Below are 26431 nucleotides of genomic sequence, written 5' to 3' on the forward strand. Positions count from 1 at the left end.
AAATTGATGTCCATTTTAACTTATTAGAAAAATGATTGTAGAATGAATTCTAGATTAAATAATAAATTGAAGTTCAATTCATATCAATTTAAAATATAAATCATAAAGTTAAATATAAAAATACAAATTTTAAAATCTTTCATGTTTTATATATTTAAAAATGTTTATTAAATTTAACAATTGTATAAATTATACAATATAAAACAAAATAAAACAGGTAAAATAATATAAAATATTAAAAACGATCATAGTTTTAAAAATAAACAAACTTGCACAATATTTCATGTAAAATAATGTAACATTTGTAGATATACATTATAAAAATATATTTTTTAATATAATTGTATCATTTAAAATGTTTATTAAATAATATAATTTTATAATTCATATCTGTGAAATAAATATAAATAATATGTAATTATAAATAAAAATAAATACTGATTTAAAAAAATAAGTTAAATTAAATATAAAATCATATCATATAAAAATTAAATAAACATTATACAATACTAAATGTTAAATATAAATAAAAAACTACATTTAAATAATTTTAAATTTTAAAGATAATATCAGTTAAATTCACATTCATATCAGCCATCATGTTAAATCTCAATCTTCACATAAAATAGACATAATTAAATATTTTATTTTTTTATATATTATCATATATATTATATATGTCATTATATTATTTTTATATTATATAATATAAAATATAAAAATTATATTTACTAATTATATTATATAATATTTATGGTTATTCATTATTAAATAGAAAATGGATATAAAATATTGCTTTTTTTTACATTTTTATTCTTATATATAGTATTCTTATATATACTTATTTCAGCCAAATAAGATGATATCTGGACAGCACTTGCTGGATTAAACCTACACATGATGAGACAGTTCATGATGAGACTGACACTTTTGACAAAAGAAATAAAATTGAAGCGTTCCTATTTACTCCTGGTGGCCGTTTTGTGTGGCAAGTGACATAATTAATCACGGCAGGTGAGAAACACAAGGCTCAGAGGAAACAAATCAACTGCCATCCATCTTGTGTCACTCCTAAGTGCCGTAGCTCACGGATGAAAACCGGCTCACACCCATAGCAATCATTCAGATGCTATAAATAGGCACGATCCCCGAACGGCTCATCGGATGAGTGTTTAAGAGGCCGGATCGATAGGAGAACATTTGAGTAGGTGTTTCTCCACAAAGCCACTCCGTTGGCTTCCAGAGAAATCCATTTGCAGCAAGCTAATGATCTGCTGCTCAGCCTCTGCAGTAAGCCAACTCTTTATTTATTTATTTTGGGGACAGTAGGCTGGAGCCGCGCAGCTCTGCTTCAGCTCCACGCAAAATGTCTGTTAATCTGCTTCTCTGACCAAATACACCAAGAAAAGCAGTGCAAGAGAGAGCATCACAACAGAAGAAAGGAGAGAGGGAAGGAGGACAAGAGAGGAGAGAGGGGAGAGAGGAGAGAGGGGAGAGGGGAGGAGAGAGGAGAGGAGAGGAGAGAGGAGAGAGGGGAGAAGGAGAGGAGAGGGGGAGGAGAGGAGAGGAGAGTAGAGGAGAGAGGGGAGGATGACAGGAGAGGAGAGGAGAGAGGGGAGGAGAGGAGAGAGGATGACAGGAGAGGAGAGGAGAGGAGAGGAGAGAGGGGAGGAGGACAGGACAGGAGAGGAGAGGGGGGAGGAGAGGAGAGAGAAGAGAGGGGAGGACAGGAGAGGAGAGAGGAGAGAGGGGAGGAGAGGAGAGAGGAGAGGAGAGAGGGGAGGACAGGAGAGGAGAGAGGAGAGAGGGGAGGACAGGAGAGGAGAGAGGAGAGAGGGGAGGACAGGAGAGGAGAGAGGGGAGGAGAGTAGAGAGGAGAGGAGAGAGGGGAGGACAGGAGAGGAGAGAGGGGAGGACAGGAGAAGACAGGAGAGGAGAGAGGGGAGGACAGGAGAGGAGAGGATAGGGAAGAGGGGGAGGAGGACAGGACAGGGGAGGAGAGAAGAGAGGGGAGGAAAGATGACAGGAGAGGAGAGTAGAGAGGAGAGGAGAGAGGACAGGGGAGGACAGGAGAGGAGAGAGGAGAGGAGAGGAGGACAGGACAGGGGTGGAGAGGAGAGGAGAGAGGGGAGGAGAGAGGAGAGGAAGACAGGGGAGGAGAGAGGGGGGAGGACTGGACAGGGGAGGAGAGGAGAGAGGGGAGGAGGACAGGACAGGGGAGGAGAGGAGAGGAGAGAGGGGAGGAGAGTAGAGAGGAGAGGAGGACAGGACAGGAGAGGAGAGAGGGGAGGACAGGAGAGGAGAGGAGAGAGGGGAGGACAGGACAGGGGAGGAGAGGAGAGGAGAGAGCGGAGGAGAGTAGAGAGAAGAGGAGGACAGGACAGGAGAGGAGAGAGGGGAGGACAGGAGAGGAGAGGGGCGAGGAGGACTGGACAGGGGAGGAGAGGAGAGAGGGGAGGACAGGAGATGAGAGGAGAGGAGAGAGGGGAGGAGGACAGGACAGGAGAGGAGAGGAGAGAGGGGAGGAGGACAGGAGAGGTGGGGAGGGGAGATGGGAGAGGAGAGGAGAGAGGGGAGGAAAGATGACAGGAGAGTAGAGTAGAGAGGAGAGGAGAGAGGACAGGAGAGGAGAGGAGAGAGGGGAGGAAAGATGACAGGAGAGTAGAGTAGAGAGGAGAGGAGAGAGGACAGGAGAGGAGAGGAGAGAGGGGAGGAAAGATGACAGGAGAGTAGAGTAGAGGGAAGAGGAGAGAAGAGAGGGGAGCAGAGAGGACAGGAGATGAGAGGAGAGAGGGCAGGAGAGAGGGCAGGAGAGAGGGAAGGAGGCCAGGACAGGAGAGGAGAGTAGAGAGAAGAGGAGAGAGGGGAGTAGAGTAGAGAGGAGAGAGGACAGGAGAGGAGAGAGGGGAAGAGAGGACAGGAGAGGAGAGAGGGGAGGAGGACAGGAGAGAGGAGAGGAGAGGAGAGAGGGGAGGACAGGAGAGGAGAGGGGGGAAGAAAGATGACAGGAAAGGAGAGTAGAGGGGAGAAGAGAGGAGAGGAGAGAGGGGAGGAAAGATGACAGGAGAGTAGAGTAGAGGGGAGAAGAGAGGAGAGGAGAGAGGGGAGCAGAGAGGACAGGAGAGGAGAGGAGAGAGGGGAGGAGAGATGGGAGGAGGCCAGGACAGGAGAGGAGAGGAGAGGAGAGAGGGGAGTAGAGTAGAGAGGAGAGAGGAAAGGAGAGGAGAGAGGGGAAGAGAGGACAGGAGAGGAGAGAGGGGAGGAGGACAGGAGAGAGGAGAGGAGAGGAGAGGAGAGAGGGGAGAACAGGAGAGGAGAGAGGGGAGGACAGGACAGGAGAGGAGAGATGACAGGAGAGGAGAGAGGGGAGGACAGGAGAGGAGAGGGGGGAGGAAAGATGACAGGAGAGGAGAGGAGTAGGGGAGGAGAGAGGACAGGAGAGGGGAGGAGAAAGGACAGGACAGGAGAGGAGAGGAGAGGAGAGGGGGGAAGAGAGGACAGGAAGGGACAGAGGGGAGGAGGACAGGACAGGAGAGGAGAGAGGGGAGGAAAGATGACAGGAGAGTAGAGTAGAGGGGAGAGGAGACAGGAGAGGAGAGAGGACAGGACAGGAGAGGAGAGGAGAGAGGGGAGGAGAGAGGACAAGAAAGGAGAGGAGAGGAGTGAGGGGAGGAGAGAGGACAGGAGAGGAGAGAAGAGGAGTGAGGGGAGGAGAGAGGACAGGATAGGAATGAGGGGAGGAGAGAGGAGAGAGGGGAGGAGAGGGGAGGAGAGAGGACAGGAGAGGAGAGGAGTGAGGGGAGGAGAGAGGACAGGAGAGGAGAGGAGAGAGGGGAGGAGAGAGGACAGGAGTGAGGGGAGGAGAGGAGAGAGGGGAGCAGAGAGGACAGGAGAGGAGAGAAGAGAGGTGAGGGGAGAAGAGAGAACAGGAGAGGAGAGGAGTGAGGGGAGGAGAGAGGACAGGAGAGAAGAGGAGTGAGGAGAGGAGAGCAATTCTGTTTTTCTCTCTTCCTCTTCCAGGAGTCCGTTATTAGCCTGGCTCTGGAGTGATTAAGTCTCAGATAAAGATAAAGTTTCACATTTGTGTTCTCAGCACACAAACTCCTCTGACATTCAGGGACAAGGGCCCATACTCCGCGTAAACCTCATCTTCATCAATGTCACAGCTAAGAAAGCTGCGGACAGGATAATTGAAAACCAGTTTGCTGCTAGCTTTAAACTTAAACCCCAATACACAGATGAAGATTTTATTTCTATTCAATTCAATCTGCATGTCTGTTTGATGCATGTTATTGTGCGTGTGAAGTTTTAGCAGGTTCCTCCAGTGAATCACAATGGTCAGTGTGAGAGAGAATCAAACACCCCGAGGGTCTGGAGCCATTACAGAGGACACGGCTGCTTTGATTGGCTGCATTCAGCTGCCAAAGAAGGGAAATTGAGTTGTCGCCGCGAGCACACAGGTAGCAATCTGGCTCTCTGGCATTCAGTGCCACGTCCCTATTGAACGGCTGGATATTAAATCCCCACGGACACACACACACGCCAGCATTGTCCAGAACCTCAATTCCAGCCCAACATCACTCCCATCCTCTGCAGGATTCAATAAACGGTCTATGCTGTGGGTTTACATGATAATAAATTACAAATTCAGACCGGACAAAATCAAGTAACAAACAATGTGCCAAATTGTGCAATTGGTCATGGCATCGATGTCATATTTTTAACACATTCGTTTAGCAAAAATGTCAAGTTGTCTTTTAGATTATAATGCGTCTCTTTTTTTTATAAGCAAAACTGCATAAAAAAGAGATGTTTAGAAACCAAACTGGACTGACAACAAAAAAATAACACAAAAAATTAAAATTAAATAAAAATAAACTATATATTAGGAATGTAACAATTCACTCAACTCACGATTCGATTCACGATTTATTTATTTTTTCACAAAATGATATTTAAGACAAATTATAAATTAAATGTGTCCTTTTTTATAGCTTGTACAAAATGCTGCACGTTTCTTTGTGAAAATAAAACATTACACTATAATATAGCACTTGAATATTATTATTTTTGTTGGTTTTGGTTGCTTCTATTGTCCTCATTTGTAAGTGGCTTTGGAGCATCTGCTAAATAACCAAATTTAAATATAATGTAAACGTAAATAACAATACTAAATAGAAATTTTAAACCCAGCCCCAAATCAAAAAAATATCACAAATAAAATAAATCTCTTCATATAAATAGATTTGAGTGCTCTTTGCATTTAACATTAGGGGCAACCACTGCATTTTAATTATGATCCAAACAAATATGCTGCATACATGCAACATGAGCAGTTTTTAATCTAAATTAGATTTAGATAAGAAAAAAAGTTGAAGCAAAAGCAGAATGGTTTAACTAAAAAATATCTGCATAAAATTAGCAAAACGAGACGCAGATTCACTTTCTGCCAGCAGGTGGCACTTAAAGTGTTTCCTTGGTTACCGCTGTAAACAAAGCAGCTCTGCACTCATAAACTTTATAAGGCAAGATGAAAAGAAAAGTTTTCTAAAGACAGTTAGGTTCCCCTCAGACAGACATTCATATAAACTCCTCCCACTAATTGAATCGCGATTTGTTTAGCATCTCAACCGATTTGAATAGTCACATTTTGAATGGATTTTCAAGAAGCTCGCAGTTAATCGTTACATCTCTACTATATATGCCATGTATGTATTATATCACATCATCACTATTTCATATTGTAGTAATATATTAATACAAGAAATAAATTTACACTTTAATAACAAACTAGAAAATCATTAAAAATATATAAATAATAAATCAAATATATAACTGTATTCACTGTAGTTACACTCCAAACCAGGCTAACAACAATAATAAATATATAACCAACTATATATATATATATATATATATATATATATATATATATATATATATATATATATATATATATATATATATATATATATAGGGTTCGAATTGAGGGGGGTGAGGGGGGGTCCATAAGTCATTAGGGACCCCCCATAAGAATTCATTTTTGGATTTTGGATATATTTGGATATATTTTAACATTAAAAAGATTGTGAAAATTATAGGTTTTAGTGACATTTTGTATTTATAATGGTAATTAATTGATTTCTTAGCGCGAGACAGCAATCAGTGCAGCTATTAGCTGAGTGAGTTCCTATACAGCGTCACTGATTGTTATGGTGCTCCCGCAGACACGTACTAGATGAACGCGGCAAAAAGAGACATCATGAAGAGTGAAATCCTGAATGAAAATCCTGTAAGTGCTTCGATTGTGTATATATCTCCATAATTTCTTATAGTAAAATATTAAGAAGTTCGTGAATACCGAATTCCCTTGTCTTTCTTATCGTTTTTTGAATGCAAATAAACTATGATAATGAACATGGATTTGCGCAGCTAGTCAGTTAACAACAGCTCCGTGAAGTAACAGCTGCTCTATGTGAAATCACGCACCTGATGGAATTTACAGCTGATTAGATAACCGGCTTTACCGACAAGATGCGCATTAATTATCGTACGATATTTATCGCCCACCCCTACTCCGGCCTAGTGTTTCTTTTACTCTCTATTGTATCTGCAACTGTATCAAATTCTCATCAAATTCTGCTTTAAAAAAACTTCCTGTCAATAGAGAACGAAATATGCTGTAGCCTATTTTGCCGTCAATACTGCCGACGTTGTCTTTGCTGTATCAGTAGTTTATATATTTATGTTAAACATCCAAATGTAGACTGGTCTGTTGACGCACAGAGCCACACAGTCGCAGACAGAAGTTCGTGAATACCGAATTCCCTTGTCTTTCTTATCGGTGTTTGAACGAAAAAAAATGAACGACGTGTTTGAAAAAAGAAGTCAAAGTGCCCGTCTCAACGAGTTTCCCCGTAAACGCAGTCAGAGAAAGAAAACGGATGCGTGTCATTACCGGTATTAGATACATGCATTCATCTTAAAGGGACAGCAACCCAATTTACCTGCAGCTGTTTGTGTCACCAAAGTTAATCAAACAACGAAAGAGAAAGAGAAAATACACTTTTGTAGCTAAAGATGAACTGTATTAATTATATGAATCATATTTAATGTAAGGGAAGTCGTGGCCTAATGGTTAGACTCGCAATCGAAAGGTTGTGAGTTCGAGTCTCAGGCCGGCAGGAATTGTGGGTGGGGGGAGTGCATGTACAGTGCTTTCTCCACCCTCAATACCACGACTGAGGTGCCCTTGAGCAAGGCATCGAACCGCCAACTGCTCCCCGGGCGCCGCAGCATAAATGATGCCCACTGCTCCGGGTGTGTGTTCACAGTGTGTGTGTGTGTTCACTGCTATGTGTGTGTGCACTTTGGATGGGTTAAAAAAGCAGAGCACGAATTCCGAGTATGGGTCACCATACTTGGCTGTATGTCACATCACTTTCACTTTACATTGATTATACATTTGATTATTCGATTTCTGTAACTTAATACAGTTAATTTACCTGAAAAACCAAAAGCACTGCTTTATTTCACATGTTTGTTTTGTTCTATTGTATTTATAATCTTTCTACTTTGTTTATTATTTTCTATACAGAGGCACTAGGCCTGCCCTACAAAATTACCCCAATCATCCTAGAACTTTTCAAAAAGAGCTACTCAAATCATCAGGTGAAATTGTTTTCGGGAAGTATTGGAAGGAGTAGTAAAGCAAGAAGAAGTGATAGATAGTTTTTCAGAATTTCATTTTACTCTGTTACTATATTGGTGGGCCGGGGATGTAAGTATCTAGATATTTGCAGCGGGGCGAGGGCTTCGATTACCTCTCTCTTTTTTGATCATACATTTGTTTGCTAATTAATAAAATTTTAGGGGACCCCCCAAGAGTCCCAAGTCATTTCGAACCCTATGTGTGTGTGTATATATATATACAACCCGAATTCCGGAAAAGTTGGGACGTTTTTTAAATTTTAATAAAATGAAAACTAAAAGACTTTCAAATCACATGAGCCAATATTTTATTCACAATAGAACATAGATAACATAGCAAATGTTTAAACTGAGAAAGTTTACAATTTTATTCACAAAATGAGCTCATTTCAATTTTGATTTCTGCTACAGGTCTCAAAATAGTTGGGACGGGGCATGTTTACCATGGTGTAGCATCTCCTTTTCTTTTCAAAACAGTTTGAAGACGTCTGGGCATTGAGGCTATGAGTTGCTGGAGTTTTGCTGTTGGAATTTGGTCCCATTCTTGCCTTATATAGATTTCCAGCTGCTGAAGAGTTCGTGGTCGTCTTTGACGTATTTTTCGTTTAATGATGCGCCAAATGTTCTCTATAGGTGAAAGATCTGGACTGCAGGCAGGCCAGGTTAGCACCCGGACTCTTCTACGACGAAGCCATGCTGTTGTTATAGCTGCAGTATGTGGTTTTGCATTGTCCTGCTGAAATAAACAAGGCCTTCCCTGAAATAGACGTTGTTTGGAGGGAAGCATATGTTGCTCTAAAACCTTTATATACCTTTCAGCATTCACAGAGCCTTCCAAAACATGCAAGCTGCCCATACCGTATGCACTTATGCACCCCCATACCATCAGAGATGCTGGCTTTTGAACTGAACGCTGATAACATGCTGGAAGGTCTCCCTCCTCTTTAGCCCGGAGGACACGGCGTCCGTGATTTCCAACAAGAATGTCAAATTTGGACTCGTCTGACCATAAAACACTATTCCACTTTGAAATAGTCCATTTTAAATGAGCCTTGGCCCACAGGACACGACGGCGCTTCTGGACCATGTTCACATATGGCTTCCTTTTTGCATGATAGAGCTTTAGTTGGCATCTGCTGATGGCACGGCGGATTGTGTTTACCGACAGTGGTTTCTGAAAGTATTCCTGGGCCCATTTAGTAATGTCATTGACACAATCATGCCGATGAGTGATGCAGTGTCGTCTGAGAGCCCGAAGACCACGGGCATCCAATAAAGGTCTCCGGCCTTGTCCCTTACGCACAGAGATTTCTCCAGTTTCTCTGAATCTTTTGATGATGTTATGCACTGTAGATGATGAGATTTGCAAAGCCTTTGCAATTTGACGTTGAGGAACATTGTTTTTAAAGTTTTCCACAATTTTTTTACGCAGTCTTTCACAGATTGGAGAGCCTCTGCCCATCTTTACTTCTGAGAGACTCTGCTTCTCTAAGACAAAGCTTTTATAACTAATCATGTTACAGACCTGATATCAATTAACTTAATTAATCACTAGATGTTCTCCCAGCTGAATCTTTTCAAAACTGCTTGCTTTTTTAGCCATTTGTTGCCCCCGTGCCAACTTTTTTGAGACCTGTAGCAGGCATTAAATTTTAAATGAGCTAATTAAGTGGATAAAAGTGTAAAATTTCTCAGTTTAAACATTTGCTATGTCATCTATGTTCTATTGTGAATAAAATATTGGCTCATGTGATTTGAAATTCCTTTAGTTTTCATTTTATTAAAATTTAAAAAACGTCCCAACTTTTCCGGAATTCGGGTTGTATATATATATATATATATATATATATATATATATATATATATATATATATAAATAATAATAATACATAAAATAAATTGATACTTTAATTGTAACTTTTAAAAATAAAGAAAACACTTTTTTTCGCATGAAATATAGAGAATGGAGAGAAATAGCGGTTCAGATCTAAAGGTGCCAGCGGCTCGTGATTCAATGAATGTCATCATCACAGGAAACAGCGGCACTAAAGTAACGGTCAAAACATGCTAAAATGAGCTGAGAGACGCTGAACTCTTCAGAGCAACAGAAACACAGTTGAGACACAAATGAGACAGAAGAGTTGAAGCGAGCTCCTGAAGCGGTCTGTAACTGCAGAGAGAAGCTCCAGATCCCACGAGTGATTGTTACCAAGGGTTCATGTGAAACAAGTGTCAGACAGAAGATCTGGGCATCAAATCCTCCTAATGATGTCCGTGTCCCAAACAAACCCTTTCTATCGCGAGTTTACAGCCTTCTCTGTTCAACCCTCGCAGTTTAACAAGGCTGAGAAATTCCACTCTCATTACAAGCTGGAGGAAGGTGGGGGGCGCCGTAAAAAGTCTCCTCTGAATTATTCATTTGCTTGATTTTCTGACTTTAAGACCCGACCGCCCGAGGGACGAGAGCTGCTGTGCATGTGAGGCCTTCTCACTCAAATTTGTGTGCGTACATAATATACTAAAATATTATTAATATATGTACTTTATTAATACATAATTAAAATATTATATGCAGCATCTCATCACCCAATGTTATATTTTTATAATATCCGAATTAAAAATATACTGTAAAAAAAATTAAGAAAAAAAATAAGAATGTTTTTTAATTTTTAATATTTACATTATAAAAAACTATTATGTAATATGAGATATATAAATGAAATGATATATATGAAATATAATTATTCAAAACTTATATAATTAAGTATTAGTTTTATTAACAATGAATATACTAAAATATTATTAATATATGTACTTTATTAATATATGATTAAAATATTATAAGCAGCATCTCATCACCCCTATATTATAGTTTTGTAATATATAAATTAAATAAACATATACTAATTTTTTTAATTAAAGAAAATAAAATACATAAAAATATGCATTATTAAAAATATTTATATGTAATATAATATAATATATTTATTTTAAACTTTTTAATAGATGTATATTTAAAATATTTTAATAATAATGTTACAGGAAATAAATAAATAAATAAATAAATAAATTATATATATATATATATATATATATATATATATACACACATATATATATATACATATACATATACACACACACATACACACACACACACACACACATATCTCATTAACATCCGAACCCTCTCGGCGGTACTAACCCGAGGTCTCGTCCACGCGCTCCTCCACCGTGTGCTCCTTCTGATGGACCCACTCACTGTTGCACTTGAAGTAGATCTGCGTGGCCGGCGTGGCTTTGCAGTAAAGGTTAACAGGCTTGTTCTTGACAATGTACGCCTCCTCCGGCTCCATCAGGAAGTGCGGGAGTGGCTCGGGCGGATCCGAGGGGAACGTCTCCGGGAGTTCACCCAATCCCAGATAGTCGTCATCTACAGAGCGAGGAGAAGATGAGAAGAAGTGAGTGTTTCGATAGAGCTTGTTCATATGTTCATGTGTTTGCCTGTGAGGCTGTGAGCTACTATTCACGACAGCTAAAGAGAAACAGACCCAGACGCTCGTTCCAGTTTTGATCCAGTTTATACTTTAAACTTGACACTGGGCACTACATTTGTAAGTTGGTTTGGACAGAAATGTCTGCTGAATGAATAAGAATGGATGGATATGGATGGATATGGATGGATGGATGGATGGTTTGACAGGTAGATAGTTGGAGATATAGAAAGGCGGACAAAAAGACAGATGGATAGACAGTCAGACAGTCGGATGGATTGACAGCTAGATAGACATACAATCAGAACAATGGATGGATGGATAGATAGTCAATTGGATAGAAGATGGTTGAATAGATGGATAGACAGGCAGAGCTGGATAGATAGATAATCAGATAGATAGATATTTGTATAGACTGACAGAAAGACAGACAAATGGTCAGATATAAATTGGGCAATTCAGTAAAATCCATGTCTCGTCATTTCCATTCAACTTCAACGTGTTTAAGGCAATTCATTCAATTTCAAACTCTGTATCTTATACTTTTGAATCGTGCTGTACGTATTTGATCTTGTTTAATCATACTGGATCTCTCGAAGCATTTGCGTTCACATACTTGAATACAGTATGTTCGGTGCCTGAGACTAGATACGTGAATTTTAATTTCCCACAAACCTGAGGCTGTCTTCTTCAGCCGAGGAAATCTGGTTTATATAATTCCACAGATATTTGTCTGCAGATGGGTAACCGTCCTCTGTAATTACACCTGGCTTTCATCTGAGCCCTGCCTCAACGGTGTCCTCCTCATCAAACACAAACCTATGTTTATCTGACGCTGGCTCACAGAGAAAAGTAAACAGGAAGAGGCATTCGACATTCCCTTCGAGGACTATGAAACAGCACTTGAGACAGATTGGGCTCTATACGTCCCGTGTTTGCCGGTCACGTTCTAATATCTGCCCTCTGACATCCACGAGAGGGAAGCGCAGAGGCATTCTTCACCTGCAAATACGCTTTCTATTCTTAACAACCGGCCGCCAGACATCAATTATTTACACAGGAGAATGAATCTGGAGCGAGAGACAGAAAGGACAGCAGATTTCTGGCCCCACCTCTGCACTCGGCCGAACCGCGTCTCTGTTCTCTCTTACAAAGCTTCTTTATTGGCATCAATGAAAACTACACGTGCATTTTCTTCCTCATCTGTTGGAGACAAATCTGGCTGTGTTTATGATGATATACTGATGCAGTTTTCTGCATACTGGTCGATAAATATAAAAGAAGTCAGTTTCAGCCTGGAACATCTTTTTCAGAACTGAAATGCACACATACAAGATACAGGTTCTTTCCGTTCCGGCATTAAGCAGAATCGAAATCAAACAACCGGTTCTTGGAAATTTGGAAGTGGTTCTAAAATGTCAGGAAGCAGCATTGACCATCACATCAATATCATCAGTGATGTAACAGGCCCATGTCTGAGTGTTAGGGGAACGAGGAGATGGAGGTGAACGGGTGAGACTGCATTAGTACATAGAGCCACAGGGGATTCTGGGTGGAGTGTGGCTGCTCTCCATCACATGTAAGTCTTAAATCAGACCTGCCCCGTCACCAGCCTCTAATCACCTGCTAATTAAAGAGGAGCCATAACCTCTGCTTGACCCTCCACATTGGTCACCTCTAAGCATGCATGACCTACTAAACGAAACGACGGAAAGTTAAAACCATTTTCAAAAACCATAACTACATTTAAACATTCAACAAAAGAAACTGTAAAGTGTGCAAACGGCTATATGGTTGCAAGTGTGTTCTGGGTGGTGGTTAGGTCTTTTGTCAAACGTTTGTGCACGTTCCTGTCAAACGTGCACAAACTACTAGCTACTACTAAATATTGTAGAAACATAATTTTCTGTAAAGTTGCTTTGTAACGATTTGTATTGTAAAAAGCGCTATACAAATAAACTTGAATTGAAAAACTTGAATTGAAAATTGTCTGGAGTCCTACATCTTCCAGTATCTGGTTTGATTTACATTTTATAATGCTTACAATTAGATTACAGTTACTTTTTTATGGATTACATTTAAGTTATGGTCTTATATTAAGCCAAGTTTGAGAAAACCTGGAGCATTTTATGATGTAGATATCGGGTTGGTTTATGGTAAGTTTAACATGTTAAAGTAATCTAAAAGTAGTCAGAATACATTACCTAAAATGAGTAACCTAGATTACTAACTACAGTTTTTGTCATGTAATCTGTAATCAGTAATGGACTACAATTTATGAGTAATCTACCCAGGTTTGTTTGCGATATGGTTGCAAGTGTGTTTTCGAGGTGGTTTCTGGGTATTTTCTCCCTGCCTGGATTGAAAAGAGTCCTAAAGACTCAAGTATCTGTGATCTTCTAAATCTTAAATGTGCATCTGGGATTTTTCCACCTATTTTATCATCCAGCAGATGAAAACTATAAATCACATTCAGGTTTACTCAAAGCAGTAATTCTAACATTCGCCTCGGTGAGACCCACTAATTATTTATTGAAGATTGGTGTATTTTGTGATATTGCTGCTGCTGCACTACTTTATAACTACTTTATAAAAGCAGTAAGCCACAAGAGGACCTGTATTACCGTGACTTTACCAGTGATTTTCCTCTTCACTTTGAGCCTGAGTTTAAGAATGCTTTTTAACCATGGAAATTGAAATTGAAATTGAATGCTTATTGGCACCCTTTAACAGAAATGAAAACACATGGTGCTGTACTTTAAAAAAACTGGCATGGGGCATTAACATTCGGTCTCTATTATAGGGCAGAGAGACACAGTGCACCACAACAACACAGAAAAGGCATTCAGAGAGCTTCCCATTGCACAGTATCTGAGCAAACCAGGGCAGGTTTATCAGCTCGACAATTAGCTATGGACCAGAACCACGATCCGGTGCGACTGCCAGCCCTGCAGAGCATGATCACTATCTCAGTCACACACACATGCATCCAAACACACACACTTGAACATTTCTTGAACGCTGCCCTCGTGCCAAACCACTGACAGTCATGTAAGCCTCGCAGACACCGAGACGTCCCCGACTCCTGCCAGCGATCCAGACCTTGACCCAGAAACGGCCTCCTAGAACGGAGGAAACTCGCGGAGCCGCACTATCTGTGTCTCGCGGCAGGCCTGAGAGATCAGACGGGGACATGAAAGGCTTCAGCGTGCCGTCTCCGCATGCAATCTCCAATTCATCAACCTCCACAGAAGCAGGAATAATGAATAAAAGAAAAAGAGGCTCTCTGGTGAAACAGCACACGAGAAATGGAAAAACATGAAAAAATACCCTCATGCCAACAAGCCCACACTGATTTGCAGATCTCTAGTGGACAAAAGATAGAGAAAAGAGTTCACACTCACTCCAGCATCAAACCTACAACATAATGCAGCTCATGCTGCGCCCATCAGCACTGTCTGTCTGTAAGAAAAAACACTTTCTTTTCAATGCACTGGTCAATTTGGAGATTTCAGCTTATTTTGCTTCCATAACATGTATTTTTCATTAACTGGGGTAAGCATGTTAATATCTTTTTTTACCATATTCATCTGTTTTGTCTTGCCTTGAAGGAATAGTTCAAATTTGTTGAAAGTGTTTTTTCATGGAAACAGATATGGAGAAATGTAGCATTGCATCAGTGTCTCATCAATGGATGCTCTGCAGTGAATGGGTGCCGTCAGAATGAGAGTCTGATAAAAACATCACAATAATCCACAGCACTCCAGTCCATCAGTGAACATCTGGAGAAGACAAAAGATGAAACAAATCCAGCATTAAGATGATTTTAACTCAAACACATAGAGTCTATAATCCATAATAACACTTCCTCCAGTGAAGAAGTGTTCTGGTCTGAATCAGGAGAGAAATCTGCACAGATCAAGCAGCGTTTAAACAGCTCTAAACTAATCTGTGAGACACAACAGCAGATGCACTTCTTCACTGGAGGAAGTGTTATGGATTATAGACTCAGATTTTAGTTAAAAACGTCAGATTCATTTCTGCTTTTTTGTGGATTGTGATGTTTTTATCAGCTGTTTGGACTCTCATTCTGACGGCACCCATTCACTGCAGAGCATCCATTGCTGAGCAAGTGATAAAATGCTACATTTCTCCAAATCTGTTGAAGAAACAAACTCATCCTAGTCTTGGATGGCCTGAGAGTGAGCGCTTTTAGCTCTTTTATTATTTTTGAGTGAACTACTCCAGGTTTTCTGGACTGTGGTTTTGTCCCAGTGGTCCGAGAGGCCGTGTTAGGCTCCGCCCCGTCTGCATGCCGTCACGCTGGAGAAACCTTCACGCCAGGCTGCCACGCTTTGATGCTGGAGCTCGGGGATGTAATTTGAGTCACAGTTATCACAATCACATCTAGAAAACACAACCACACCTTCCCCTCGGAGAAACAGGCCTTCCATCGAATTAAAACCAAAGAAAGAACGGGAATAAAAGTCCCTGACCTTGAATCATCTAAAGCTGTGGAGCTGCTGTCACAGGCCGAGTGTCTTTTAATTGCATGTTTTTTAGCTTTAGCCGTCACACCGTGACCTTCGTCACCTCTGGAAACTAGAACAACACGCTTACAGCAATTAGTGTTTCATCTCCTCTGATGCAAAGCTTCATGAAACCACTCGCAGCAGTAGTCTGTTCGCTTTCACCCATGAATCTGCAATCCTTTCGTGCGATTTTAATCAGAAATCTCCCAAATTGCTTCCATATGAAGTGAGATTAAAAATTAATTTCATACATTTCCACGGAGGCTATAAGAATATGCAAAAGGGATCATAATATGCCATGGTACTATAATAACCGAAAAGGCTTTTCTGAATATCAATCCACATGTGAATTTGGATTATGATGCTTATTTTATTGTTTGCATAAATCAAATTAAAACAAATCTGGAGGGGAAACAATTGGGGTTTGGCTTCACTGAGCAACTAGACACCATGTAGGTTTTCTACTTTTCCAGTTAAGACCATCAAATCAACTAGTAACCAAACAAGTTTCAGGTTTTCTTTTTTCCTGCAGAAATATGATGCATATTCTGTGCATAAATGAAACCGGAACACTTCTTTGAAAAGCAATATCCCGTGGCATCATCGTGCCTCTCGATTTATAAAAGTACCAGAAGATGCCCTACATTTGTAAATATTGAGAGAGCGATGCCATGGGAAACTGTAAAGCGTGAGCACATTGAATCCACACTGATATAATGCTGTATGACGTGCTCAGGAAACTGCAGCCGGAATGAAAGCTTGACTCATGAACACAGAAAGAGAAAGATGGAGGCAGCGAGCGGCAGAGAAGGTCAGCGAGTGAATATTCCAGCAAAAACTCTTCAAGTGGATTTCTCCTGCTGGAATGCTTCATGAAAATGAAACGGCTCTCTCGTAAGCTCTGATATGAAAGCAGAGCAGCGCAGTGACCCGACAGATCACAGTATAGAGCTGCATACGGCCCTCGTCCCCTACAGGTTCAGCTGAGAGAGACAAAAGACTTACAAGACGCACCGCACTGATCTGACTGGAGCAGTGAGATTTTAGTGCTATAATTTGCATTTTAATTGAAGGTAAAGTTTTAGTACTTTTATTCTGTAATTGTATTCGTTTTTTTAATGTCTATAAAGTTTTTATTGATTTTTACTTCAGTATTATCTTAAGTACAGCAACTAATTGAAAATTTTCCCTGGAAACTAGATGAAATACAATAAGTTTAAGTTTTTGTGATTTTATAACTTTGCTTTTAATTTTGTTCAGTTTAACTTTTAGTTATGTTTGTACTCCAACTTAATCTTAACAATTTTGCTTTGGCAACTAGCTCTTTTTATATATATTTAGTCATTTTTAGTAAGTTTCTAATATTATTACTTTTGAGGTTTTTAATATTTCTATACATTATTTTTTATAATTTTTTTATTTTAGTTTTAGTTTTAATTATTTTAGTATTTCATCTTAAACTAAATTCAATTTTGCCTCGACAACAAGCTAAAATAAAATAAGTTTAAGTTTTATTATATTTTTGGTAATTTCATTGTTGGTAAGTTTATACTTTTTTTAAGGTTCTTAATATGATAATATAATTTTTTTTTATTAATTATTAGATTTTAGTTTTAGTTATTTTAGTATTTAAACAAACTGAATAACTTTTTAGTATTTTTAAATTTGTGTAATTTAATTACTTTTAATTTGGCTTTTTAAATTTTTTTTTTTTACTTATTTTTTCTTTGCCAACTTGCTAAAATAAAATATTTAGCAAAAAAATATATATTTTATTCCTTTTCTTTCTTTCTAGTTTTTTATAGGTCTATATAACTTATATTATCAGCTTCAATTTAACTTATTTTAGTAAACTGAACTAAATTTTGCCCAGGCACCTAGCTGAAATAATATACATATCTTTTATATTCTTTTCTAATTTCAGTTAAATGTTTATTGTATTTTAAGTCCCATACATGTGTTTTTAATGGTTTTAGCTTTCAACAGCACCCCTGGTTTGGAGTAGCTGTAACTCAAGAGGTCTTCATAACTCATCTAAAATATCAAAGTCTGATCTCAACAGCAAGAGACACCAAAGATCTGTGAGGAACTCAATAACTCAAAGAAGAGGCTTCTTAAAATAAAGAGGTCGAGTCCTTTGTAGCTTCACCACACGAGAGGAAGGACTCTTTGAAAAGAAGCGCTAGACGTGGACAGGAAAGATAACCAGCTAAAACAGGAGCGATAACATTCATGAGCGAAAACAAACACCGAATCCTCTTCACCTCCCTTTCATATGACGGATTGGAGATGAAGCGGGGGAGTCCAGGCTCTCTTTATAGTGTCTCAGGTCCCAAACATCTTCAAAGCCAGACAGAAAAAGTCAAACACAACACAAGCCCCTGCATGTGCCGCCCGTGTGCTGCGAGCAGGCCATGTGTATCCAAACAAGAGCTTGCTGGGAATAAATGATGTAGGAAGTGTGCTCGGAGCCTTTCGGTTCGGGTTCAGCAGCTAAGCATCTCCATCACCAACAGCCTAATTGTTTTTTTTCAATTAACAGATCTTCCCCAGAGCAGCGCGAGCCATGTGTGTGAAATCTGCTGTCTCTGGGTAATGCATGCTTTGACATGATTTTCCTGCATCTGGAGTGTTTCTGAAAGCGAGTGAAGTTTTATATTACAATAAAACTTTTTTGGCCTTCAACAACTCGATGAAAGAAAATGTTTAAGGTTGCGTTGCATGTTTGTAAGAGGCTTTTATTAGGTCTATATAGTTTTTATTAACTTGATCTCATTTTCGTTTAAGGGAGATTTTAAGTGATTTAGTTGTGTGTTTGTAATTGTATTATTTTCTGGTGTTTTTAATGTGTCTGGTAAAGTCAAGTCTTGACTAATATGTCTATATATTTTTTTTTATTTCAGTTTTAGTTATTTTGTTACTTTAAGTGCGTTTACATTTCTTATAGCTGTAGTAATTGTGTTGTGTCTTTGCAATTTTTTTTTTACTTTTTGGGGTTTTAAATATGTATATATATATTTTTTTTTTTTGTGTGTTATTATTTTAGTTTAGTTTTTGTTTTAGTTATTTTAGTACTTCGACTAAACAAAATTTTGCCTTTGCAACTAGCTGAATACATTTTTTGTTGTTTGTAAATATATTACTTTTTGGGGTATTTTTTTATGTTTTTTATGTTTTGTTTATATTTAGTGTTAACTTATTTCAATTTTAATTTTATTTATTTTAATACTTCAAATTAAACTAAACAACTTGACAACAAGAAATAAGATTATTTTTTTGAATCTTTTTGTCTATTAATTTTTGTGGGGGTTTTCCTATTTATCTATTTGTTGTGTCTGTCATTTTATTTTAATGTAAATTTCAGTTTTATTTTATTTCAAATCAAACAAAAACTTTTGCCTAGACAACTAACAAAAAATATATATATAATATATATATATTATAATATAAAAATATATATATTATTATTTATTTGTATTTTTTTGTAACATTGTTACGTGTATTATTTTTTTACTTTTAGGATTATTTTTTTTTTATATGTCTAGTACATATATAGGTTTACTTTTAGTTATTTTAGTACTTCAGCTTAAACTAAATGATATTTTGCCTTGGGTTATTTTAGCATTTATTTTGACATGATTTTCCTGTCTGAGGTGTTTCTGAAACACATCCAGCTAAAATAAAAGCCAGTGGAGAACATCGCAGTAAAACTGCAAGCAATTAGCAAAGACAAAAGGGAGAAAAGAGTTGAATGCAGTCAAATCGGCATCGCCAGCACGCTGTCAAATCAAGAGAAGACATGAGGAGCCTGACAGAGCTGCTGGGTGGAATAACATGATTTGAGGAAATGAATCCTTCAAGAGACGCCTGAAGTTTCTCCTGAAGCTGTGACAGGACCGAAGGAAATATAGTCAACGTTTTCCACGTTTGCATCTGCCGCAGACCTCCAAAAGAAATGATATTTGAACAGAATCGTGAGTCTGCAGTCTCAACTCAACTCCGATCAAAACACTGTGAATAACACAAACACAATAAGCATCTTTCTACTGCACCGGCACAAATACAGCACAACAATCACATTCACATACTAATCACTCTCTGAATTCATTCCAGAAATCAGAGCAGATTACCAGACGGCGATGTGGTAGAAAGATGTGTTACACAACAACATATAGTCAAAGCTGAAGTGCCACTACTGACACCAAATACAACAGCAAACTGTTACAACTCTGCATTTTAAACTGGGAATGCATACACATAATAATAATAATAATTATTATTATTATTAACATATAACATCAAATAAAAGTATCAAAGAACCAATGACTCTAAACTCTAAAAACTCTTTTGAATATTAAAAATAGCAGAAGCTCTAAATATTAAAAATTGCACACTACTTTTAAAAGATATTAAAATAAAAAAAATTCTATAAAATATCATTAACCAATAAAAACTATATATACATTAACAAAATTAAATGTATCAAACAACCAATGACTGACTTACAGTAACTAAAATTAACTAAAATGTTTAAAATTTAGAAATATTCTACATTACCGAAACATTTTCGATGTTAATAATTTATATATATAGTTTATATATGGTTTAATAATTTATTAAAATTAAATAAATAAATAATACTACTAATAATAAATTATATATATATATATATATATATATATATATATATATATATATATATATATATATATATATATATCTCTCTCCACCTTCAATACCACGACTTAGGTGCACTTGAGCAAGGCATCGAACCCCCAACTGCTCCCCGGGCGCCGCAGCATAAATGGCTGCCCACTGCTCCGGGTGTGTGTTCACAGTGTGTGTGTGTGTTCACTGCTCTGTGTGTGTGCACCTTGGATGGGTTAAATGCAGAGCACAAATTCTGAGTATGGGTCACCATACTTGGCTGAATGTCACTTCACTCACTTTTTCACTCATATATATATATATATATATATATATATAAGTGTTGTCAAGGTACCAAAATTTCAGTATTCGGTACCGATACCCGAGAAAATCCACGGTTCTCGGTACCAATTTCGGTACCAAAGCAAAACACAAAAATATGCTAATTAAAAAACAAACACTTTTTATCACTAAGAATAAAACCAATGCCATTCTTTATACTTGTTTACAATTGTGTTTTTCTAAAAGTAATATTATTATGAAAAACAGTAAACAAGTTTCACCCAAATTTAATTTGTCTTTGAATTAATGAAACTTAAACACATTTAGTTTTTTTTGGTAAATAAAGCGGATTTGCTGTTAAAATTAAAACATGGAAGAAATATTGCGTGATTTATTTCTTTAAAAAAATAAAGTTTTATAAAAAAATTTAAACAGTAGTAGCAGTATCACATACATTCTACTAAATAATAGTAATATTTCTAGCACAATGCCTTTATGTAAAAATTAACTTTTATTTTGACAGGTTACAGTGAATACCTTTAAATTGAAACTGGCTTTACTCAAATCAAACGGTAAAATGCTTGTGAAGTGACTCAGAACAGTTCTGGTGGTGTTGTTGATGTATTTATGTCCTCATTATTTATATATATAATGTAAAGATATAAATAAATAGCAGTATTATTATTATTATTATATAGCTTTAAATCATTTGGTTTAGTTCCTAGTTTGCTGGCTGTAGTGGATGTGTTTCCTCCTGCATGAACACTGAATTAGCGGTAAGATCTGCACCTCTGCATATATTCTCCAGATGTGTGACAGCAGCTGAAAGATAAGCTCGACTCTATCTGTGTGGGGCCAGATTTACGGTTCCCAGGAAAGCACTGTATCACCCGCAGCACTGCGTCTCTTCCATCAGGAGAGAGTCAAGCGTGAACGCGGATGAACCTCGTCATAAATCCTCCCGCTCTCATCCTGCGCTTTATTCCCGCTCTGCTCCAAAGCAGGACTGATGCATGACAGAAGGTGTGCGAACTTCAAACGACGAACCCGTCCTGCGGTGAAAGTCTAGCACACGATCCTGACAAACGCACCACACATTAAACACAGACAATCATGTCTAAAGCCTCATTAATGGAGGACGAGTCGGTCGATCCGGACCTGAAACCTTTCAGCTTCACTTAACAACCGAGAGAAATTACACCACATTAATGATTCAAACAAACTTCACGTTCACAAAGATTAGCGTTCCAGTTCTAAACAACAATGAAAACGTTCCTGATTTGACTTGTGTCTGATGCAGGAATCCTCAAGAAAACAGAGCAGATAAAGAGTCAATGAGAAACAAACAAGCAGCAGATAACTGTATTATAACCACTAACAGCAGGTAACTACCACTTAACTTCACAGATGGACAGTGTGGACTGAATGAAACACAATCATGTCGCTCTTTCTAGTCTTTCTAGAACATGAAGAGTCACAGGAAAACAATATTGCCATGACATTCACTCCAGGCTTTACATAAGAAACTCATTATGTAAACCCATTATTAACATCTCGTTATGTTGCAGTTTCAATTAATAATCGACAAAATGTGCATGTGTGGATGACCATGGACATTTGACCCAGGAGAGCCCTGAAAGCAGGTGTATTGTGGGTAACAGGAAGTGAAAGCAGCCTCCAAGATCAGGAGCTTCTGCAGTTCGTATATGAACCCTCGGCTCTGAACAATCCCTGGAGCGAACGTCCATACGAGAGCATCGCTGATGAACACACAGTTATGGACAACACACTCTGAGATCACAAAACATATTCTGTTTAATTACTTTTTTTCCCCATTACATCCACTCAGGAAATATAGATTAAAATATTTAAATGTAAGAAGCAAAATAGTTAAATTTAAGAAAATACTACTATTAATAATAATAATAAATATTTAGAATAAAAAATAAAGAAAGAAAAATAATAATTAATAAATAAAATTACTTACATTTTACTGTAATACACTAGTAAAATAATTCTTCTTTTAGTAAACAATACTTAAAAAATAATTACTAAATATTTAAAATGATAATAATAAAAATAAATGATTAATAATGAAATATAATTAATAATAAATTAAAAATATTTTATAATCCGGCCAAAACCAGCTAAAACCAGTGGATTCAGTAAAACCCAGCTAAAACCCAGCTAAGACCAGTGTGAGAGTGGTCAAAACCACTTAAAAACCAGCTTGGGAGACTAGCCAAAACAACTGATCAGCTTAGGCTGGTTTTAGCTGTATTCTCAGTAGAGAGTTTTTAAGGTTTGCTATGGTAGTAGACAGCTTAAATACATTATACGTCTTATTTTGTAAACGTTTGTACCCCCTCAATGAAAGTCTATGGGATTTAAGGTGGTTTTGGTAGTCTGGTTTACGAAAACCATAAGCCGGATCAGTTAGAAAAGATATAGCAACCCGAGTCAGACCAGTCTGAAGGTCTGACCTGAGTTTGGTGGTTCTAGCTTGAAAGCTCTAGGAGGATAGTGTTTAAAATTTGGCTCAGAAGAATAATAAGATTAAATAGTAGATCAGTAAGTTGGCTTTTTCAAGCCAAACTAATTAATTCCCAGGGTGTCATGGAAACCAAACCACCAGCCAATGGCGAGCGCAGGACCCAAACTACAGAAATATGGTGGCGAAACCGTGTGGAGACGAAAGACAAGGCCAAAAACACACAAAGGCCGACATTCTTGGCTTTTCAGAGGATGTTTTCTGTGGTTTCGATCGAACTGCCAATGTAAAGCACACAGAGAGAGAGAGAGAGAGAGAGAGAGAGAGAGAGAGAGAGAGAGAGAGAGAGAGAGAGAGAGAGAGAGAGAGATTTATGAAGCACAGAGCATGTCTCTCGTCGATCGGTCTCTCTCTTTCTCCAGATGAAAAGCCATTTTGTTGGTTGATTGGAGAATGATGCTGCTAGTTAGAGAGCAGCTCCATCAGCTGAAGAGGAGGAGACGGCGAGGGCGTCCCCCCAGGGTGCAGTTGGGCTGATGGGTGAGCTGTCAAATGCCCCATTGTCTAAATTACCCAGCAGGCACGGTGTCACCGCCAGGGACTCTTTCTGAAGCGGACTGACGGAGAGCGACGGCTAATGATAGTTAGTGCACTTAGCTGCTTTCTCCAACACTCACAAATCACTACATCATAAATCAATGATTCACAACCTTCAACACAATATTCAAAGCCCCCTGCACACACAGGACCACGCTTTATGATACAGCTGCTTGAAACTACGTTTTAGCAACAGAAACTGGGAGCTCTGATTCATTTAATTAACCAGGGTTCATTTTGTGATTCAAGAACTGCATGTTCTTCACTAAAAACAGAAGTAATTAAGTAGGACAAGAGAAATATAATATTAATTTTGCTTAAATTTAGAGTAAGATTCGCTTTATGCATTAAAAAAATAATTCAATATTCATTCAATGTTAAATATTAAATTACACAGGCTCTGTTATTAATATTTAACAAATATTGAATTTGCATTGTGGTTTAATTATTATGAAAATATAAATAGAATTAATCTTAAAATTAATATATTAAATACTTTATACAGAAATTGGGAGAAAAGATATATTAAATTTAATTTTGTTTCATTTGAGTTCAGGTTTAATTATTAGAGTTATATTATTTTTATATATTGTTAGTATATTTACTAAAAAAATATATATTATGTAATAAATAATTAATAATAATTATGAGTAAATGATGATAAATAAATAATAATACAAACTACACATATTACATATGTTTTCCGTTTATTCCAAACTGGCACAAAATGAACAATAATTATTATATATTTTAAATATAATTGTATATAATTGTCAATATTTAGTCTGTATTTATTATCTATTGATTAAAAGATAAATATTATAATTGAATAAATTAAATGCAATTAATATATATATTACTTTGAATATTTTTTATGCCATCCTGTAGCACTAAAGCCCTTGCCTCAAACATTTATCCTAAAGAGTCTGCTAGGCATGAATACAAATGAATCAATATTTAACACTTTTTATTGATTTATTATTGGGAAAATTCAGCTTGAGCTCCTCTGAGGAGATCTTCACTCTTCTGCTGTCAGCATGATTTCTGCAGTGACAGTGTTTTGGGAGGTCACGGCTCGTCTGATCTGAGCTGTACTTCCCTTCACTCGTGTGACGCGTCTGGATTCCTCTCTGACCCTCACACATGATAATTGGGCGCTCGTTACCGGCGACCTGGAAGAGCGGGACGCAGTCGGACACAGTGAAACCCACAATTAGTGAAGACTTTCACAAAACAAACACGAGCACAAATGACTGGCTACGAGCTCCTCCTAAACACAAGACTTCACATTTGTTTCAATGTTTCAATTTAGAATTTTCAGTTTGTGCTTTTGTCCTTTTCTTTTCAAAAATGTGCTTTGTTTCTTTTTTTTTTTTTTTATTAGATTTTGAATTATCTTGTATTTTGCTTCATTTTCATTTTATTTTTAGCAATATTGTGTGATTTATTTTTTCTATTATTTATGAATTAGCTTTTATTATTTATACGTTTCAGTTTTTATTTTAATTTAAGTTTCGGTTTTAGTAATTTTGTTACATGCTTTATCATTTTAATTTTTTTTATTATCATATTTAGATTTTAAGTTATTTTTATATTTTCAAGATGGATATGTGCTTTTGTGATTTTTATTAGTGTATTAGTATTTTCACTAGTAAATTTTTCATTTTATTATGGTCATCATAAATATTTAATTTTTTAATTTACATTTTTCAAGTTTTGAATTTTTTCTGTGAGATTTTTTTTTTAAATATCTTGCAGTTTATCGTTCTTTCTTGAATTAAACAGCCGCTGTGTTATTGCTCCCTAATAAAGCGTCGAGCTTTTGTTCATTTGTCCAGGACTCAGCAAGTTTCTGCTTCAGAGGAAGTTCAGCATCACCCTGCAGATAAGTGTTCACATTTCCAAACGAACTAACAGCCTAATTAAACGCTTTATATTCAGTTCTGCTGCTGTTGTGTCCTCACGCTCAGCACGCACCGAGGGTAAGAGTTTAAACCTCATCTGCAAATCAAGAGCGGAGAAATATCAGAGAACACTTCATCAATACTCAGATGAAAGACAGCCCAACATGCTGCTGATCTCCTCTCACACAAAGGATCATGGGTAAAAAGGTTACGTTCACACACACAATCTTTCCCATAATGCCTTGCAATGTCTGCTAACCTGAATAACACACTCCGGTCAGTCTTTGGCTTCAAAACACAGCTCTTGTCCCTCCATATCATCACTAAACCAGTCATACAGCTGCATTCACAAACACATTCTCCAAATATTACACAATATAAACATAATATATCATTATAGTAAGATCGATCAAAATAAAAAACCTTGCTTTCCTCAGATAAACCACATGACACCAAAAGCAATAGTTTAAACACATTATTAGTTTTAAAGTCATTAAAATCAATTATTACATTTTGTAATCAAGGCACTAATGTTCATCAAAATATCATGATGTATCAAAATATCATGATGTAAAGATTTTACAGGCCAATGACTATTTTATCGATAATGATGACTAATGACAATGCAAAAAACAAAATAAAAAACAATATTTACTCAATTTACTAAAACACTGAAATTAGCAAAAATAAATAAATAAATAATAATAATAATATCCATTGACATGTATGATAACAAAGATTGGCACTGATGTAGGTAAAAAAAAAAAAACGTAT

At 37.5% G+C, this 26431-nt stretch overlaps 1 protein-coding gene across 2 annotated transcripts in view; it reads right to left on the reverse strand.

Annotated features, from left to right (window-relative positions):
* Nucleotides 1–26431, reverse strand: part of LOC132127807 (netrin receptor UNC5C-like) — a 182123-nt gene that overhangs the window by 84384 nt on the left and 71308 nt on the right. For both annotated transcript variants that reach the window (XM_059539938.1, XM_059539939.1), the window contains exon 2: nucleotides 10916–11143. In XM_059539938.1, the coding sequence (XP_059395921.1) occupies nucleotides 10916–11143 (228 nt within the window). The remainder of the gene's footprint in view (nucleotides 1–10915; nucleotides 11144–26431) is intronic.

The sequence above is a fragment of the Carassius carassius genome, chromosome 45 (assembly GCF_963082965.1).
Source record: "Carassius carassius chromosome 45, fCarCar2.1, whole genome shotgun sequence".
Taxonomy (NCBI): Eukaryota; Metazoa; Chordata; class Actinopteri; order Cypriniformes; family Cyprinidae; genus Carassius; species Carassius carassius.